This window comes from Rattus rattus, chromosome 7, assembly GCF_011064425.1.
Source record: "Rattus rattus isolate New Zealand chromosome 7, Rrattus_CSIRO_v1, whole genome shotgun sequence".
In the NCBI taxonomy this organism is placed as follows: Eukaryota; Metazoa; Chordata; class Mammalia; order Rodentia; family Muridae; genus Rattus; species Rattus rattus.
In genome coordinates this window covers 48356974-48377389 of record NC_046160.1, presented here as the reverse complement: position 1 = coordinate 48377389, position 20416 = coordinate 48356974, and the positions used below count along the sequence as shown (strand labels likewise).

General features: G+C 36.5%; 1 protein-coding gene across 1 annotated transcript in view; it reads right to left on the bottom strand.

The window, feature by feature from the left end:
• Nucleotides 1–20416, bottom strand: part of Snx13 (sorting nexin 13) — a 103014-nt gene that overhangs the window by 60036 nt on the left and 22562 nt on the right. Inside the window, 4 exon segments of the mRNA XM_032907648.1 lie at nt 1594–1715; nt 2676–2765; nt 5485–5587; nt 9427–9539. Coding sequence (XP_032763539.1) covers nt 1594–1715; nt 2676–2765; nt 5485–5587; nt 9427–9539 — 428 coding nt within the window.

Sequence of the window (20416 nt, the reverse complement as noted above, 5' to 3'; positions counted from 1 at the left end):
AGAAAAATCCTAAGAGCAAGAAGAAAGGGAAGGTCTGTAGCAACAGTATTTGCCAGGCATGACAAGTAGCAGCACACATGGACCAGGAGCCACAGGAACTGCATACACAGGACCTGCTGAGATCAAGCCAGCCACAATTTTGAAATTAATTTTACAAGAGAATAGAAGAATATAAAAAGTCATCTTGGATATCTTTACTCTGATTATTATATGTTTTATTGCCCATCTATGATGATAAAGCAAAATACACAATTTATAAAATGCAATTTTTTCTTTAAATTTATGGAATAAACTATACTTAATCATAAATTGCAAATCACAAAATCAATGCTGGTAGTTGTTGTACTTATAAGGTCACTGTCGGGGTTGGAGATTTAGCTCAGTGGTAGAGCGCTTGCCCAGGAAGCGCAAGGCCCTGGGTTCGATCCCCAGCTCCGAAAAAAAAAAAAAAATAAGGTCACTGTCATATATATTTACAAAAGTAGGTAAATGATACAGCATAACTACTACTTTGATACATTTCATATATGTTTAATGTTTCTTAAAAGACTTGGTGGCAGAGATGAGGAGAGAGCAAAGCGGGTCCGAGCACTGACTGCTCTTCTAGAGGACCAGAGTTCAGTTCCTGGCACTACACAGCAGCTCCCAATGGTTTGTAATCCCAATTTTAAGTGAACTTGACACTCTCTTTAGCCTCTCTGGGTACCACACACAGAGTACACATACATAAACGCAGGCAAAATGCCTATAAATATAAAAAAATAATTTAAAAAGATTTTTAAATGATGACAGATAAACTTCCTTTTCTAATGAGACATATAAAAAGTATTTTATTGAATGCCCTTCACCTTTGTCACATCCAGGCAACTTAACCAGAGACTACGAAGACTGAGAGAAGTACAGACAAATGTGTGTTAACTATCCAAATGGAAAAAGGCTCTCTAGGTCAACCTGGCTATTCTGCTGTACTGGAACTTGCTAGGTAGACCACACTGCCCTTGAATTCACAGAGCTTCTCACTGCCTCTGCCTCCTAAGTACTAAGATTACAGATGTGCACTGCCATGTCCCATGGGAAAATATGTCAAGTAATAAAGTACAAGTAACCTTATCTTAAAACTGAGCAAGGGTGTGACTAGACATCTCCTTACTGTTGATAGACAATGGCTAGTAAGCATACAAGAGGATGTTCAATGACAGCTTTCAGAGAAATGCAAGGCAAAACCAAAATGAAATGCTATCTCACTCCTACTAGGTAGCTATAATCAAAAATGATGGGCATGCAGCTGTCAATAAAAAGAGAAATATGAAGTTCTGCACACTGCTAATAAGAATGTAACACAATGCAAACACGTCTAAGAAATGTGCATTTACTCAAGATATTAAATATAACTGAGGTATTAAATAGCTTTTTAGATATAAGTTCAAGAAAAGGAAATAATTATTCATGTAAAGAATGTGATCATCATATTCCATAATAAGTCTCCTTTTCTACTTATCTTTTAGTTAAAACCCCCTTACATTTGGAAGTTGTTTTCCTGTTGTAATATGACATATCAGAATTTTTTCTATATAACCATAAGCAGAAACTTACCTAGTAGCAAACTGAATGAGTGCATTTTGAAGAGTTTGCCTAATTTCAAGAAGAAATGTCTCATCATCACTTAAAGTGTAATACCAGTACTGGACATAATCCCTTAAGGAAAACTGGATAACCTACAGCAAAACATTAAGGGATAAAAGCTTTAAGGATTTAAACACTAACAGCAGCAAAAACTAAGACATATTTTTCTTACATTCTTCCTCCATACATCTTAAATAGTGATAATAAACATCTATCTTCACTATAAAAACTTCATGTTAAAAGCCATTATACAAAAACTTTTAAAACCCCAACTCATTCACTTCTAACTTTTAAGCAAACTCAAACATCATCTAAGACTACCTACATTCATACAGAGAGTCTGAAAAACATTTTCAGTCAACTCAACTCAGTTCAATGGATGAGATGTAAATAATGCTGACAGGCATTCAAAGAAACAAATGTTTTGAAGATGCCTTCATAATGGCCTATATAAAGCCATTATAATCTAATTACAATAACTAACTTAATTCCATTAATACCTTTAATGCAGTCAGTGCCATTAATCCATAACATCAAGATTATGATTTCTACAAGTCATGTAAGTTAATGAAGGGTTCATTTATAAAATGTTAAAAGTTTAATGTATAGATTATTTAAAATGATTACATAATCAAAACATTATCAAATATCTGTGAGGTAGATATCTTTATCTAATTCTAATTAACAATTTTGACCAAATAAGAGATATGCAATTTTAAGAATGAAAATAACTCAAATTTAATTTACCTCACCAATGAAATTACTCAACAAGGTTGACACATTAATATTTTAAATTACAAAATTACTAGAATATTAGATGGCAGCAAAAGTTTTCTAATCTAGAGCTAACCCATAATAGCTATCACATTAAATAAACTATCTCATTATAGGTACCTTGTAAGTAGAATTATTAAGTACAAAATTTAAAAATAGCATTACGATATAATTTCAGAACATTTCTTAAATACCTAAGAGGTGTAACTTAGCATTTGCAAAAGAAACATACATCAAATACAATAGATGGAATTGAAATACCACATACTGAAACTCACTTGCTGGAGAGGCTCATCAATTATATTGGCACCCGTCAATCTTCTATCAATCTTAATAGTCCTGGCTTCTCGTTTCATTTCTTCTAAGCACTTAAGGAAAACCGTGATCCATTACTGAATATCTCCTTGATTTCAGATCTCTACAATTAGCTTCAAATTGAGGTGTTATTAATACTTTCCAGTATTTCCCAGCCATTAAATAATTTAATAAAATAAGTATAAGCTAAATTTGATTTCTTAGGGCAATAAAATTAAATATCACTATTTAGGGAAAACACTATTATTTTTTTATGTTACATTAGCAAAGGTGAAAAAGGTGTGGAAACAGAAAAGAAAGGTAATTGCCATTGTTCGACCAAACCTTCAAACTATGCAATTAATATTTATGATCTGTCCATCTACTGCTCTTACTGATCATCTAAGTTTTCCTTCCTAGTCTAGCTACCAAGAGCATACAGTCAAACAAATTTTAAAGTTGATTTTAATTAGAGGCAATTTTAAACAACAAGGAAAACATAGTTCTCTACTTATTAGCAGTCATCAGAATAATTTATGCTGGGAATAGGGAAAAATGAACTAGGAGTCTCTTAAATAAGTCCAAGGATCAGATACAGTCATACACCAAATAACACCAGCAACTATGGGCCAAGCAGCTGAGAAATTACCACAGTGAAGAAGCAAAAAGGGAAAAAAAGGAAATACAGATGACATGCGCAACAATTTATGCCTAAGGTTTAGCAGAAGTTTTTACAGACTTCTACAAGCTCCCTTAAAAACCTTGAAAGCAAAGCCCTAATACTTAAATGGTTTTATCAGACCACTTTTCTTGCTTGCTTGATTGCTTGCTTGCTTGTTTTGTTGTTTTGTTTTGTTTGAGATAGGATCTCACTATATAATCTTGCCTAGCCTAGAACTCACCATGTAGACCAAACTCTCCTCAAACACAAAAAAACTCCTTCTGTCTCCCAAATACTAAGTTTAAAGCAATTAAAGGAGTGGCCCACCACAGTTTCTTTGCTTCTTTTCAGTTTAGATAATGCCAATACATACCATTGACTAGTGTGGTCGGAGTATTTATTATACAAACATACTAAGCAGTGTGTTGTCTAGAGCAAGATCACATGCGCTAGGTAGGCAATAGGCTATACCATTTAGGTTTGCTTCTGCACATTCTATGATACTCATACTAATAAAATCCCTTACAAAGTGGTACTGCTTAGAATGCCAACTTTTTTTTTTTTTCCCGGAGCCGAGGACCAAACCCAGGGCCTTGCGCTTCCTTGCGCTCTACCACTGAGCTAAATCCCCAACCCTTAGAATGCAAACTTATGGTTAAAGAATGCACAACTATATTCAAAATTCATTTTAAGTATAATATGAACAATAAGGATTTTTTCTTAGACTATATTTATAAATCACACATTTAAATAAGAAGTCAAAACTTACAAAACTGATTTATAAAAACATAACTATCTTTATTATCACCATGAAAATCTTAATTCTTATGTTTCCTATTCTTTGTTTTGCACCTTCCAAATGAATGAAAACTACAGACGGCTAAGAAAGAAAATGCCTAATTCCTTAGAGTTTTGTAAACAAAATCAAAGAATATGCAGTGATAAAAGTTCTAAAGAAACAGAAAACAAGAAGTTCAGGTAATTAAGAAGGTTTTAAGAATGACATCTAGCTGTACCACTCCACGGTATTCACCTTTGGAAAGGTAAGTCAGTATTCAGAGATAGGTGCACAAGAGCCAAGACAGCCACCCCGAAGATGAGTAAGTCAGTATAGACATGCAAGAGAGTATTACTGTGCCATAGGGAAGAACGAAATGAGGCCACTTGCAGAAAAAGACATATCGTGAAGACAATGTATTAAACAAAGTAAGTCAAACAATGATGACAAAGTTTCATGGTTTCTCTCATATCTAGAAAGTCACAGACAACCTGGTAGTGTAGAGGGACAGCAAGGATAAGGATGGAACTAGTGAGGAGGGAAAGATGACGAAAATAGGCCAAGGGTGAATGTGATCAAAGCATGTCCATATAAAAATTTTATACTGAACCCACTAATGTGTATAATTAATCTGCACTAATAATTACAATAAACAGTATTAAGAAAACAGTTGTAAAATGTACAAATGAAACATCAGCTGATAAACATAAAACAGAATGTGGGATTCTTTCACTTCTATAATATAAGCTAACACAGTACATTACTTACTTATTCGTTACATTTTAGCATTAATGTACTGTAAGGTTAAATTATTGGCATCAATTTTAAACCATTTCCCTCTCCACCTAAAATGAGACCCACATTACACAAAACTTGAAGGTACAGCAATTATGAAATCTATGTACCCACAGAACCCAGTATCTACCTCATTAATAAACTTTAACAGAAAAATAGCATTATTCAGAATGATAGCTTAACTGCAATCTACGCTTTTCAAAATAATTAAGCAAAAAATATACATTTTTCTGTGAATCCTATTCACTTTATTTCACTCAAACCAAGTCACTGGCATTCTTATAAATTATATAAGTGAGCTTGATATTAAGACAGGAAAACCAAAGTAAGCTAATAAATTTCTATCTTTGCATCACATTTGCATTCCCATTTGTTTACATCTAATACTAAGAGAGTTTCCAAGATGATGTTTAAGATCCCCGTAAGTTCTCAGTAAGATCAAGCAGCTCTCATTACTACGTACACACACTTGTAAAGGACAGCCTTGCTTGGCCATGCAGATGCACTGATCGCTGCACACAAGTGTACTGTGAGGAGTACATTCCTTTACACCACCTACCTTAGGGACCCCAGGTGATGCTGGAGGAAGAAATGAGTGTTCACACTGCTCTAGGTATTTTTCTGAGTTAGTTTTCCCATACAGAAGAGTAACCACTAAACCCCTATGGGGGAAAAAATAATTATAGGTTAAAAAACAAAGTACTTCTATACTTTATCATATTTATTACTAAATACACTTCTCAGACTTTATGGTTTAGCATTTCTTAAAACTTAAGTCTTGAAATTTCAAAAATCAACATTGACAGATTTTTGTTAGGCTCTGAAACAGCTAGAAGCATTCAATGAATTACAAAGTGTTTTTTCAAAGTTTTACTCAAATAACTTTAATTTTTAAAACCTTCAGTCCTACAAATAATGGAGTATGTCTTTAATTCTAGCACTCAGAAAAGATAAGGGCAAGCAGATCTCTTGCATTGGGGCCAGCCAGGGTAATATAGAGAGACCATGTGTCAAAAGACCAAAACCAAAGCAAAACAAGGGGAAAGGAGGAAGAAGGTCAATACAGAAGGAAGGAGGAAAGGTTAAAATGACACTGATAATGTGTAAGAAGGTTTGAAAGAATCATATTATTATTTATTTACCTAAAATACATATTACATCTGTGTGTCAAAAATGTGTGTGTGTGTGTGTGTGTGTGTGTGTGTGTGTGAGAGAGAGAGAGAGAGAGAGAGAGAGAGAGAGAGAGAGAGACCTGCACTCGTGTAATTTGTCTTCAGAATTTGTGATACATATCCCCTGTAGATGATATGCCCTTGTGTTTTGGTCCTGTGTTTCAGTTTGATTATTAGGAGCACTTATAAATACAATAAAGTGATTATTTAAAGTTGTACTCTTAAGATCATGACTGATAAGCACTAATCTTATCTTAGGCAAGAGTAAGAAAGCAAGTTCAAAGAGCACTTGTAATTATAAACTAGTCAATTCTTCTAGCTGATGCTTAAGTACAGCTAGAAACTACAACTGGCCAGAGGATAGCTGAAGCACTAAGGTTTTGACTCATAATCAAAACCTAGGGGCTATAAATTATTAAATAATCCATCTAGCTGGGCATGGTGGTGCATGGCCTTTAATCCCAAGCACTTGGGAGACAGGTTCAAGGCCAGCCTGATCTACAAGTGAATTCCAGGATAGCCAGGGCTACATAGAGAAACTGTCTTGAAAAAAGGAAGTAAATGAATAAAGAAATAACCCACATAATAAATACAATAAAACGTCCTGAAATAATACAATGCTAAAAATTATCCCATGATTTAACAACCACCACCACCCTTGTGCTTCCCCCTGTCCCAAGTGTGTTTCTTAATATTGCAAATAAATGAATAAATGATTAGCTTTAACTGCAAAAAAAATCTATTATCACCATCATTTTCGATGAATAAACTATAGAAGACTTTAAAACTTGATAAGTTCTTTTATCAAAGAGCCAGATGAGTTGTTCACAGGAAAATATACTCCTTTCAAATGTGTGCTTTAGGTAAACAGCAACACATCTTTAAAAGTTAAGAAAAAGCTAAACTAGCAAATGACTTTGAATTTATAAAATGTCCTCACTTGACTCTTAAAAATATATTTTGTTGCTTAATTTACAATACATTGAATGATAGAAAGTTTCACTGAAGGGACAATCAGTCCACATAATCAAGGTCACAAAAAGAGAAGATATGATTCAGAAAAATACAACCTCGTTGGCCATAACTAAGCATTCTGAGAATGTCTTGATTAGCTAATTTTCTTTAACTGGGCTACAAGGAAAACAAAAGACCCTTATTATGTCAGGGAGTCCAATGGATCAGTGGGCCAGTACAGAATCACACTAATTCACAGCACAGCATTAGTTTGGAATCTCACACTCTGTCCTATGACTATAAACATTATTTAAAGAGGTTTTACTAATTTCACCATACCTTCCAATAATCTATTTTTATCTAAAACCTTTACAGAATTCTAAGTATGCAAACCATTTTTGGAAATTATTCCTTGATAAATTAGCAAAATCAGAAAAAGGTCAATAAAACTTATAGTAACTGTAGTGAGTAGATGATTGCCCTTTCATTTATAAATTCTTATGTAATTTACTGTTAAGAAATCCTTCTCAAAGGGGCAGTGGTGGCACACACGTTTAATTCCTAGATCTCTGAGTTCGAGGCTAGCCTGCTCAAGTTCCAGGAGAAGCAGAGTTAAAGAGAAACCCTGCCCTGTCTCAGAAAAGGAGAGGAGAGGGGGAGGGAGAGGGAGAGGGAGAGAGAGAGGGAGGGAGGGAGGGGGGAGGGGAGAGAGAGAGAGAGGGAGGGAGAGAGAGAGAGAGAGAGAGAGAGGGGGGGGGGGGGAGAGAGAGAGAGGAAGAGAGAGAGAGAGGAGAGAGAGAGAGAGAGAGAGAGAGAGAGAGAGAGAGAGAGAGAGAGAGAGAGAGAGAGAGAGAGAGAGAGAGAGAGAGAGAGAGAGAGAGAGAGAGAGAGAGAGAGAGAGAGAGAGAGAGGGAGAGAGAGAGAGAGAGAGAGAGAGAGGGGAGGGAGGGGGGGAGGAGGAGGGGGGAGAGAGGAGGAGGGAGAGAGATATCTCGATCCTGCTTATTGTCTTAGAACTCTCACCTTTGTCTCTAAGGCTACAATTTCCTCTCTTTCCAAAGTACTGGGGAATATCTTTAAATACTTTTCCTTCGGTCTTGAAAAAGGACTTATTTTAATTATGAAATTAGAGGAATCTCTACCTTTCAGACTCTTAAAGTTTAGAAAAGCATCTCTTTATGAAAAATAATCTTTCCAGTCAGTAAAAGCAGCCTTGACCATGTGGCAACTCAGTGTAGTTAGAGATCTCTTCTGGCTGTGGACCGGCACATTTGGTTTCAGACATCCTGTACCAATGCTTTCATTAAAGATATTCTGAACTCTGTGTCACCTGACTCCTGTGGCTGAAATAGATTTAAATACTTCAGTTCAAGACACTGCATCTAGGAAATTTACTAAGAAAATATTGAATCTAACAAAAATATAGTTTTGTGGCAGAACTGCTCAGTAACCAATGGTGTGCTCCCTAGAAAACGACCACACCTAACTTTCAATATACACATATATACACACTGCAAGTCCACCTCAAGGAGAGGATGGGTAATAGATATCTTCAGAAGCCATCCCGTCCGTATCTCACAGACTCTATGTCCTGGTTTATGTGCTCATTCAATCAGCTCAAGCCACCTGAAACTGTATGTTCAAAAATGCATCCAAACAGAGGCTTCAAAATATTTTTAAAAAGTATTAGGAAATGTACATTGTATTACATAAAATGGACTTTATAAACACAAATGCAAGTCAACAACAAAATATTCATTCTAGCTGAGCTACACTGGATGGTGTTTCACAGGCTAGAATTCTACCATCTAATCTTTCCTTATAATTTTGTCAAATACCAACAGTTATGTGCACAAAGTTACAATATAGTTTGGCTGGAACCTTCTTGTGTAAATGTTTATAATTTAAGGAAAATTACAATACTATAAACCGAGCAACCATAAAGAGAAAACTATGAATGCAAATATTTATCTGAACTGTCTGGACCAAAGTAATAACATTCATCTGAAGGCACAATGATTATTTTGACATCTAATTAATGAAATTGTATCTCCTTTAATTTAAAACTAGATGTGTTATCTCAGCTGATCATAGTTCCCCAATAGATAATAAAATTCTAACTTTAAACCAAGAATATTGATTTTTATATTATCAAAGATATTTTTATGTTTAGTAATTAAAACTTCATTTCTAAAGATAACCACGACATACAAAAGAGTATCTTAATTTCACTTGAAGTTTTTATAAACTTTGATAAACAAAATTTGAAAACTAGCATTCACAAATAAATGATACTCCTAGTTCTCAGTCAATTTGTTTCTATTTCAACAGAATATCACATATAAAATTATAAAATATTCACTGCACATACTTACCCTCCCACAAAGCAGAGGATATAAAATGCCAAATAAAATATTACAAAGGGTCCAAAGGTTATTAGAAAAAGGACAATGCCAAGGCTTCCCCATCCCCATATGGATAGACTGGCCTGAAATAAAGCAAAGGAACAAAAGGGGGGAACGTAAATAAAAACAAAAGAAAGAATTCTTCATATAAATTAGAAAAAAAAACTTTTCAGAGATTTTTAATTTCTCCTTTTAAACAATAATGACTTAAAAATTTTCATTTTATATATTTACAGTATAATTTAGTAAGCATTAAAGTATTTACTTTTATAAATGTTACATATCATTGGATATTCATCTCTAAGAAACAATATACAAGAAATTTAGTGGTATCATTAATAAGTACTGAGGGGAAAAAGTGGTAATACAAAGTTGCAATAAGAGATAGTTATACAAATTATTGAATGAAAACCTGCATAAGAAATGAAGTATTTATAAGATAAATGAATATTTCTATTTGTAAAAGCATACAGAAAAGTACTGGGATAACTGACTAGTTTACAAAGTTAGTATTTACAATAGTTTAAAATTACATCTCAAGAACTATAACATAAACATTTTTAATTAAAATTTCAATGTACATTATCTTACTGAAAACTATATTTTTATTATATCCAAGTACCACACAGAAACTCAAGAAAATATACTTGAGAAAACTCCAATTTCTATCACCAAAACTAGTAACAAGTCTAACAAAGTATGTCCAAAATCTCCATCTTTTAAAATAAAAAACAAACTAGTTATAGAAAAGCACACTGTTTTATTCAGTAAAAGTATTCCTTTGTTAAAAGCAAACTGGATTTCTGCAATTTAAGTCTTAATGAATAAATAAAGATATTCAATTCAAAGAGCTTCTCCATAAATTTGCTATGCACTGTGATATATACAAAGATGGTATTTGTCTCACTCCTGTTACCAAGAACAGAGACGACTGTCTTATGAGACAAAACAATCAGACAGTGAACCAAATGAAAGAAAGAAAGAAAGAAAGAAAGAAAGAAAGAAAGAAAGAAAGAAAGAAAGAAAGAAAGAAAGGAAGGAAGGAAGGAAGGAAGGAAGGAAGGAAGGAAGGAAGAGAGAAAGCAAGCAAGCAAGCATTACAAGATATTACACTAAACAAAATTAGCACCAAAAAACCTATAGCACAGACAACACATATTTTCCATTATGAATGAAAGGGTTCTATGTAGTCATTCACCAATCACTGACTCCTTTGTATGCAGCTAAGCACAGTTGAAGGTGCTGATAATCTAAGTAGCAAAGCACAGCCTTGTCAAAGAAGCACAGACATGCATGTCTGCAAGGCTCCACGTGTCTACATTGTGGAGAGAGTAAACACAAACTAGTGAAGATAGTTTATCAGATACGGCAGCTCCTCCAGAGCAAACAGGCAGCTAAGAGTGATTAGAGAACACAGAAACAGAAGACTCTTCCGCAATGAATTTGTATTTATTCATATTCTCTTCTATGCTCTTCATCACTCTTTTTGCCATCACCACCTCCCTGCTTCAAGGAGTAGCACATCTATTGTTCATTTTTATTTCTGTCATCCTTTTTCTGTATCCTGGCCACTGACGCCTTATAGCCTGAGTCAGAATAGTCATAAATTAAAGTAGGACAGAGGTTGGAAGTAAAGCAAAAAGCACCCTTGTCCCTGTGATCATCACTCAACTCAACAGATAGCACCTACATCTCACCACAGTATTGCCAGACGCACAGCAACAAGAAACATTCTGTCTCCCAACGTCCACCTTTTGTTTTACTTACAGAACTCTTGGGGGAAGTTGGTAAATTCCCCAGAAAGGTGAAACTAGATGGTTCAGCCCACCTTCTCTAGTGCAATCTGACTTAATATTAACATTAATTCTCTTTACGTATACAGATTGATGCTTGTTAACTAAATAACTTGTTGATTAATGATATATTCATAAGTTTTTAAAACAGTAAAACTGCTATCTCAGCTTGGAGAACAAGGGAGCCTTCTCAAATACTTAGTCGCTAGACTATTTAGTTCTAATTGTATAAATCTTCTATTTTAGTCTTATGTTTGAATAATATCTTTCTCAATTAAACAGATTTTCTTTTTTTTCCCCATCTTTATTAATTGGGTATTTCTTATTTACATTTCAAATGTTATTCCTTTTCCCTGTTTCCAGGCCAACATCCCCCTAACCGCTCCCCCTCCACTTCTGTATGGGTATTCCCCTCCCCATCTTCCCCCCAATTACCGCCCTCCCCCCAAGAATTCCGTTCACTGGAGTCCAGCCTTGGCAGGACCAAGGGCTTCCCCTTCCACTGGTGGTGCCCTTACTAGGCTATTCATTCCTACCTATGAGGTCAGAGTCCAGGGTCAGTCCATGTATAGTCTTTGGGTAGTGGCTTAGTCCCTGGAAGCTCTGGTTGCTTGGCATTGCTGTTCATATGGAGTCTCGAGCCCCTTCAAGCTCTTCCAGTTCTTTCTCTGATTCCTTCAATGGGGGTCCCGTTCTCAGTTCAGTGGTTTGCTGCTGGCATTCGTCTATGTATTTGTTGTATTCTGGCTGTGTCTCTCAGGAGAGATCTACATCCGGTTCCTGTTAGCCTGAACTTCTTTGCTTCATCCATCTTATCTAGTTTGGTGGCTGTATATGTATGGGCCACATGTGGGGCAGGACCTGAATGGGCGTTTCTTCTGCCTCTGTTCTAAACTTTGCCTCCCTATCCCCTCCTAAGGGTATTTTTGTTACCCTTTTAAAGAAGGAGTGAAGCATTTGAATTTTGGTCATCCTTCTGGAGTTTCATGTGTTCTGTGCATTTAGGGCAATTCGAGCATTTGGGCTAATATCCACTTATCAATGAGCGCATACCATGTGTGTTTTTCTGTGGTTGGGTTACCTCACTCAGGATGATATTTTCCAGTTTCATCCATTTGCCTATGAATTTCATGAAGTCACTGTTGTTGATAGCTGAGTAGTATTCCATTGTGTAGATGTACCACATTTTCTGTATCCATTCCTCTGTTGAAGGGCATCTGGGTTCTTTCCAACTTCTGGCTATTATAAATAAGGCTGCTATGAACATAGTGGAGCATGTGTCTTTGTTATATGTTGAAGCATCTTTTGGGTATATGACCAAGAGAGGTATAGCTGGGTCCTCAAGTAGTGCAATGTCCAATTTTCTGAGGAACCTCCAGACTGATTTCCAGAATGGTTGTACCAGTCTGCAATCCCACCAACAATGGAGGAGTGTTCCTCTTTCTCCACATCCTTGCCAGCATCTGCTGTCACTGGAGTTTTTGATCTTAGCCATTCTCACTGGTGTGAGGTGGAATCTCAGGGTTGTTTTGTTTTGCATTTCCCTTATGACTAAAGATGTTGAACATTTCTTTAGGTGCTTCTCAGCCATTCGACATTCCTCAGCTGTGAATTCTTTGTTTAGCTTTGAACCCCATATTTTAATAGGATTATTTGTCTCCCTGCATCTAGTTTTGTGAGTTCTTTGTATATTTTGGATATAAGCCCTCTATCAGTTGTAGGATTGGTAAAGATCTTTTCCCAATCTGTTGGTTGCCGTTTTGTCCTAACAACAGTGTCCTTTGCCTTACAGTAGCTTTGTAGTTTTATGAGATTCCATTTGTCGACACTCAAACTAATAGAAGAAAAAGTGGGGAAGAATCTCAAACACATGGGCACTGGAGAAAATTTCCTGAACAAAACACCAATTAAACAGATTTTCAAGGAGCTGGCAAGATGGCTTACCGATAAACATTCCTGCTACCAAGCCTGCAGACCTGAGTTCCTATCTGGGACCCATACAAGAAGAGAGGACTAATTCAGGCATGGTGTCTTCTTTACATGCACACAGTGAAACGTGTGTATACACAAAATAAGGAATAAATGCACAAATAAATATGTAATATTTGATTTAAAAATAAAATTTCAAAGCAATCACAATTAACTGGAATTAGTTAGCAAGATTAATTAACAACACAATTAGTTACCATGGAAGACACAAAATTTGTCTTACATCCCAAGTTTTCTGTAGTGGGGGTAGTGAAGGAGAATGCTCAGGCAGACTATATCTAAGACTGGCCTCAAACTGGTCATACATATAGTCTAGACAAGCTCAAACACTGAGCAATCCTCCTAGTTAGTGTGCATAACTATACCCTCAAGTTTTCAGATTCTTCCAAGTCTAACAGGAAATTAATTGTACACATAAGAAAAAGTCAACAAACAATGATTTGCTTAATTGAGGAGAGACGTTTTGTTTTGTTTGGGTATCCTAGCTTGTTTTGTTATTTACTTTTTTTTGCAATTTCATTATGTGTATGTGTGCACATTTTGGTTATATTCTGCAATGCCAATGATCTAACCCTCTGAACCTGACCTTCTTACACTCTAGGCAAGTGCTTTTTGTTCAGAGCTGTATCTCCAGACCCAGGAAAAAAATTTAAAATCCTACAGGATAACAAAATTAAGCATGCTCAATTAAGTCAAGAAATCATTTGTTTGGCTGTTATTCTCTTACACCAATCTACTAATTTCAAATTAAAAATTCCTATTGAAAGATCAGAACAGTGCATTATCAAAAAGATTTTTTTCATTAAAAATTTTATCTAATGCTAGTTAATCTAGTTAAACAGTTGTAATTCTAATAACTTCCTAAAATGATCATGGGTGATGAAATTTAGGATAATTTTGACTATGTCAAAAATCTTCATGAACTCAGATAGTATCACCTAAAAAGGATGTCAAGAAAAAGAGAAAGAGAGAGAGAGAGAAACCTACATTTACATTAAATAATCCTTCATATATTACCATTTTCTTTCTAAATTCACAAATCAACACTGAAATATCCATCCTGGTTTATCCAGGAAGCACTCATAACTCAAAGCTGAAGTCTTTAATGTCATCACCAGGCTTCTTAAACGTCAAGTACCTAAGCTGCAGAGTCACGGCATTTGGAGCTGAGGTAGGGTTTTTCCTAACACACTGTCAGAATGGTTTAGACTTTAGACCAAATTATATAGTTATAAATCTTCCTAAATCCAGATCCAGAAAACATTATATACAATTCTAAACTCTAAAAGGCTCTAAAAATCAAAATTATACTAAGCACTGTACTTACTACTTAATTCATTCCTTGAAATAACTTAGAAAATAGTGAAGTAGATGTTTATACTGATACAAACGTTTTCTAAGCTCTGGAGTTAAAGAACTGAAGTTCAAATTTCAACTCTACTATTGATTAGCTGCCTATCGTGTGCTTTCATTTCCTCAGCAAGATTATGCTGTCACTGTGAGAACAAATGAGCCCATGCCCCACTGGCCAGTTTTAATTCAATCACTATTGTCATTTCCAATGTAAGAGGAAAGAGCAGCTGGAGATGTATGCAGCTCAGTTGGTACACTTTTGCCCAGCACACAGGAAATTCTGGACACGGTCCTCAGAAGGAAGTGTTAAACGCCTGTAACCCAGCACTCCAGTGGTGAGAGCAGAAAAATCATAAAGTTCACCATCCCCAGCTACAGTGAATGAGCTCAAGGGAAAATTGGGCTACTTTAAGACCGTGCCTCAAAAAGAAAGGAAGGAAAGAAAGGAGAGAGAAAGGAAGGAACAAGCAAACAAACTGAATGTGTAACACACACGCAAACACATATTAAAGAAATTAAGATATAAGGATTTCTTTCAATTTTCAAGATCACATACCTAATACTGCAGTGGATGACAGTTAATACAGACACTCTATAACTAGCCAAAATGCCAAGAAAAAGTGTTTGGTGATAAATGGGACAATATTATCAATTCTCCAAAGTTTCAGGGTACATACATCATAGAAGAGGGAACAGGAAAACAGTACGATACCATGAGGATGGCAGAACCATACAACAGAAAGATGACGTGACCATGAGAAAGCCATAGCATTCATGCATTTGCTGCAGCTCTGGTTATATGCACGAGATGGAACTTCTAAATATGTTATCATACATGGGGGAGTGACCCCAGAACCCACCCCTCAGAACCCATTGACAGATAATGGTTACTACAAGAGGGAGTGTCCTTTTCTTCAATGGAGTAGCCTGATACTTTATTCATACTCCAGTAAATAAACTCCAACCACACTCCTGCAAGCAACTCTAATTAAACTCAGTGGGGCACACACAGAAAAAAACTTGAAGGTAGGGACAGGTTGTTAAGAAGGGATTACTGGGCAAGGGAAGATGAAAAATAGAACAAAAGCTTTGTTTTTAAAGACTAAAACTCCTATATACATGCATGAGATGATCAAAAATTTTATTATTTCAAGACAGTGTTTGTCTGTATAGCTCTGACTGTCCTGGAACTCACTGTGTAGATGAAGCAGGCTAAACTAAAATACACGAAGGCAGGCACCATCACTGAAAGCGCAGCTGTCACATGTTCCACTATGTTCACAGCGGCCTTATTTGTGATAGCCAAAAGCTGGAAACAACCCAGATGTCCCACGACAGAAGAATGGATACAGAAAATGTGGTTCATTTACACAATGGAACACAACTCAGCTATTAAAAATAAGGACATCATGAGTTTTGCAGGCAAATGGATGGAACTAGAAAATATCATCCTGAGTGAGATAACTCAGACCCAAAAGGACATACATGGTATGTACTCACTAATAAGTAGATATTAGCTAAAAATGTACAGAATACCCAAGATACAATCCACAGAGCTCAAAGTCAATAAGCAGAAGGGCCCAAGTGAGGATGCCTCGATCTCACTTGAGAGTGGGAAGAAAACAATCATCGGGGACAGAGGGAGGGAGGGACCTGAGTGAGAGAGAGGACAGGGAGAAGAAAAGGGCAACATGATCAGGTACTGATTGGGGAGAGGGAACAGAAGTGAAGCCCTGAGGGACAGCAAAAAGTATGGAAACAGTCAACCTCTGGGGGGTGGGGGATGAGGGATCTAGAATATACCAGTACCTGGGAGGGGAGAGAATCTCAGGACTCAAAGAGAGGGCCCCTTAGATGAAATGTCCAACAGTGGGGAGAGGGAACTTGTAGAGCCCATCTCCAGCAGAAAGACAGGACATCAAGTGGAAGAATGGGGTTGCCATCCCACAGTCAAAGACTCTGACCTAGAATTGATCCTGTCTAAAAGAGCTACAGAAACAAAAATGGAGAAGAGACTGAATAAAAGGAGGTCCAGTAACCAGCCCAACTTGGGATTCATCTCAAGGGGAGCCACAAGGCCTGACGCTACTGAGGCTATGCTGTGCTTACATATAGGAGTCTGGCATGGCTGTCCTGAGAGGCCCAATAAGCAGCTGAAAGAGTCAGATGCAGATTCTTATATCCAACTAATGGACAAAAGTCAGAGATCCCTGTGGTTGAATTGGGGAAAGATTGGAAGAAGCTGAGGAAGAGGGTGACCCCAAAGAAAGAACAGGAGTCTCAATTAACCTGGACCCCCAAGATCTCTCAGACACTGAGCCACCAACCAGGCAGCATACATTAGCTGATACGAGGCCCCTGACACATACAAAGCAGAGGACTGCCTGTTCTGGCCTCAGTGAGAAAAGACACACCTAATCCTCAAGAGACTTGAGGCCCCGGGAGGGGGGACGTCTAGTTATGTGGGGGTGGGGTGAGGATATCCTCTGGGAGATGGGGGAGGAGGAAATAGGATGAGGAACTGTCAGATGGAGGGCTGGGAAGAAGATAACACCTGGACTGTAAAAAATAAAAAATGATTAAAGAATAATAATAACAAAAAAATCCTTCAAAGGTCTCACAATCAAGAAATAGAATAAAATGATCATAGCAAGTAGAAATCATTCATCTTCTGACACTTTATGTCTATCAAAACACACTTACGTTCAAAATTTGAAGTTCACACATACAGCTAATACTAGAAACTATGCATTTCTATAAAATTACTATGTATCTTTTAATGTAGAATTCTCAAAAGAGATATCTCTCAAGTCAGTCTGACCATAGACTATTGTTACCTAAGCAGCGGTGCTCATAAATGCACTGCATATTGCATTTTAGTCAGTCCTAGAACGTCCTGGCATGCAAAAACAGCTATTTTTGATCAGCAGGTGAACAAGCTGTCAGAATCCCCACATGAAGTACTTTGGGCTCAGATTTGAGTTACTAGATGGAATACTCTCAGAGCTATAAAAACCAAGTACATTCTTTAAATTTTTATATATTTATTTTATGGCTGCTGTTTTGCCTTCATGGATGTCATGTGTGTACCTGGTGCTCACAGAGATAAGATATGGGTGTCAGATTCCCTAAAACTGGAGTTACAGACAGTTATGAGCTGCCATGTGGTTGCTATGAATCAAACCCAATCCTATGCAAGAGCAGAGAGTGCCCTTTACCTCTGAGTCATCTTGCCAATCACCAAGTGCATTTTAATACATTACATTCAGATGGTAACCAAACAAATAGGGCCAAGAATCAAAGTGTATACAAATTTAGTGCCAACCTAGGAAATTATATATAGTTCAACAACCAAAACAGCCCTAAGAGTGGCATTATCACAAGTCTAGCGTGTCTCCCTCCCACCTGATTCTATCTATAGTGAGCTGGAAGCTATTCTCTAGGAATTTCATTGAATGTTATCTTGACAAGAGACCCAAGCCTCATTTAAGACAATAATATAATCAAGGTCTGGTATATACATGCCAACTTACTAAATATTAATCCATTTAGTAGCTCAAAAGGAAAAATAGAAAGAGAATAGAAGAGAGAGAAATACAGGGCAGGATATGGGGAAAGAATATAAAAAGCAATGCTAAATGGAAGTTCACCTCTTCAGCTGACCATATGGCTTCAAGCATCACATGGTCCTGAAGTACAACCCATGCCAACATCCCTTTCCAAAACAAAACCAAATCAGAGCTCTATCCTCCTTCTCCCCGGGGAATAACATAAAAATAGTAGCAATCTCTTGGCTAACTCCACGTTCTCTGGCACAATCTATCTAACCATCATGATTTGCAGGAGCAGCCATACAGGCATCTGAAATATAAATGAGCTAAGGGCCAACCTTCACTTCTCATGCTCAGTAACAGAAGAACAGAAGAATCTTCCACTCACCCAATCCAAGGTCCCTAATGTACCTTTGGGAGGATGCCTAAAGATGGTGACATGGTATAAGTTTTCACTACAGCTGTTAAGTAGACATGGACAGAGGATTGGTGAGAACAGACATTTCTGTCAGGCACTTGGGTCTCAAGGCTAGCTAACCAGCAAGCAGGAGAACATGATTATAACAGAATACCCTCAGAGTTTCTCTTTCCTGTTACAACTGGAAGATGACCACAATAAGTAAATTATATATATATATATATATATATACACACACATACATATTGGTTCTTAGGTAATATAACTTTCTCCTTTATACTTTATAAGACAATTACTTGCATATGTGTAGATGACTTCCAAACAAATCCTTAATATTTTTATTAAAGCAATGGTAATATATTATCTCTCACAAGCTAAGAGGACACCAAGAATCTAATAATTAAAAAAATATGAAAACAAGCTGCTATGAATTCAGTAGGTTTTAAGAGTGTGTTTCTTCTTATTGCATGTATAACTGACGCGCACATGCACAGGGTAGAGGACTACTCTCTGCAGCGGGTACTTTCCTTCCACTTTTGCATGAGTTCTGGGATAAACTCGTGTGTACAGCAGTACCTTTACCATCCTATATGCTCAAATTCTGTGTTTTTTTGAACTAAAGTTTATCAATTCTAGATTACCTACATAAAGTATAAAGTAATAGGCAAAAAAATAATATACACTACTATTCAGAATACAAATTAGATTATGCTGCACTCTTCCTCCTTGCTCCTATAATGTAAACAGTGGAATCAATGAATTAGGGACCAGAAACAGCTAGTGTTAAAATTAAATTAAAAAGTCATTATTTCCTGACTGCTTTCTCTGATCCAGAAAGAGCATTAAGGCTACACAAAATGCTGACAGGGTGTACAGAAGTAAGCAATCCTAGCAGACTTCCCACAAATACTCAAAGTCAAAAAATGCATGACTGGTTTGCTACAATTTTCTGGATTTCTGATAAGAGGTTTAGCAGACAGTGAGGTAGGAATCAGGCTAATCAAGAAACTACTAGAAACTATTTATTATACATATCAAAAAAGAGTTTTTAAAAATAAAATTTTAATAAAGTTTTTTGTTTTTGTTTTGTTGTTGTTTTTGTTTGGTTGGTTGGCTTTTTTTTTTAAATGAACGTGAGGGCTGGAGAGAAGACTGAGAGGTTAAAGGCACTGGCTGCTCTTCCGGAGAAGCTTGTTTGATTCCCAGTACTCACACAGTGACTCACAACCATATATAACTCTAATTTCAGGGATTCTGACAACTTCTGGCTTCTGTGAACACCAGGCATGCAAATGCTGTAGACATATATACAGGCCAAACATCCACACACATAAAAAGTAAATAAGTCTTAATTTTTTAATCATTTATTTTTATTTAATGTACAACAGTGTTCTGCCTGTATGTATATTTGTGTGAGGGTATCAGATGCCCTGAAATTGGAATTACTGTGAGCTGCCATGAGTGTGCTGGTGGTAACTGAACCCGGGTCTTCTGGAAGAGCAGCCAGTGCTCTGAACTGCTGAGCCATCTCTCTAGCACTATAATCTTTTTTTAAATAAACTTTTCAACACTCACCAAAAAACAAAACAAACACACACACACACACACACACACACACACACACACACACACACAAAATGACAATGCCCTCACTTGTCCATTATGCCTTAAATGTTAGTACATGCTATTAAAAGAATGCTTACTTCAGGGAGGATGATCTTATGACAGAATTTTCACTATTTACAAAACATGTTGGTATTTATAAACATTTCCCTTTGCCAGATTAAGGTCAATTTTAAACTCTTTAGCAATAACACTGATGTACATCTTATCCAAAAAAATCTCTTAAAAATAAC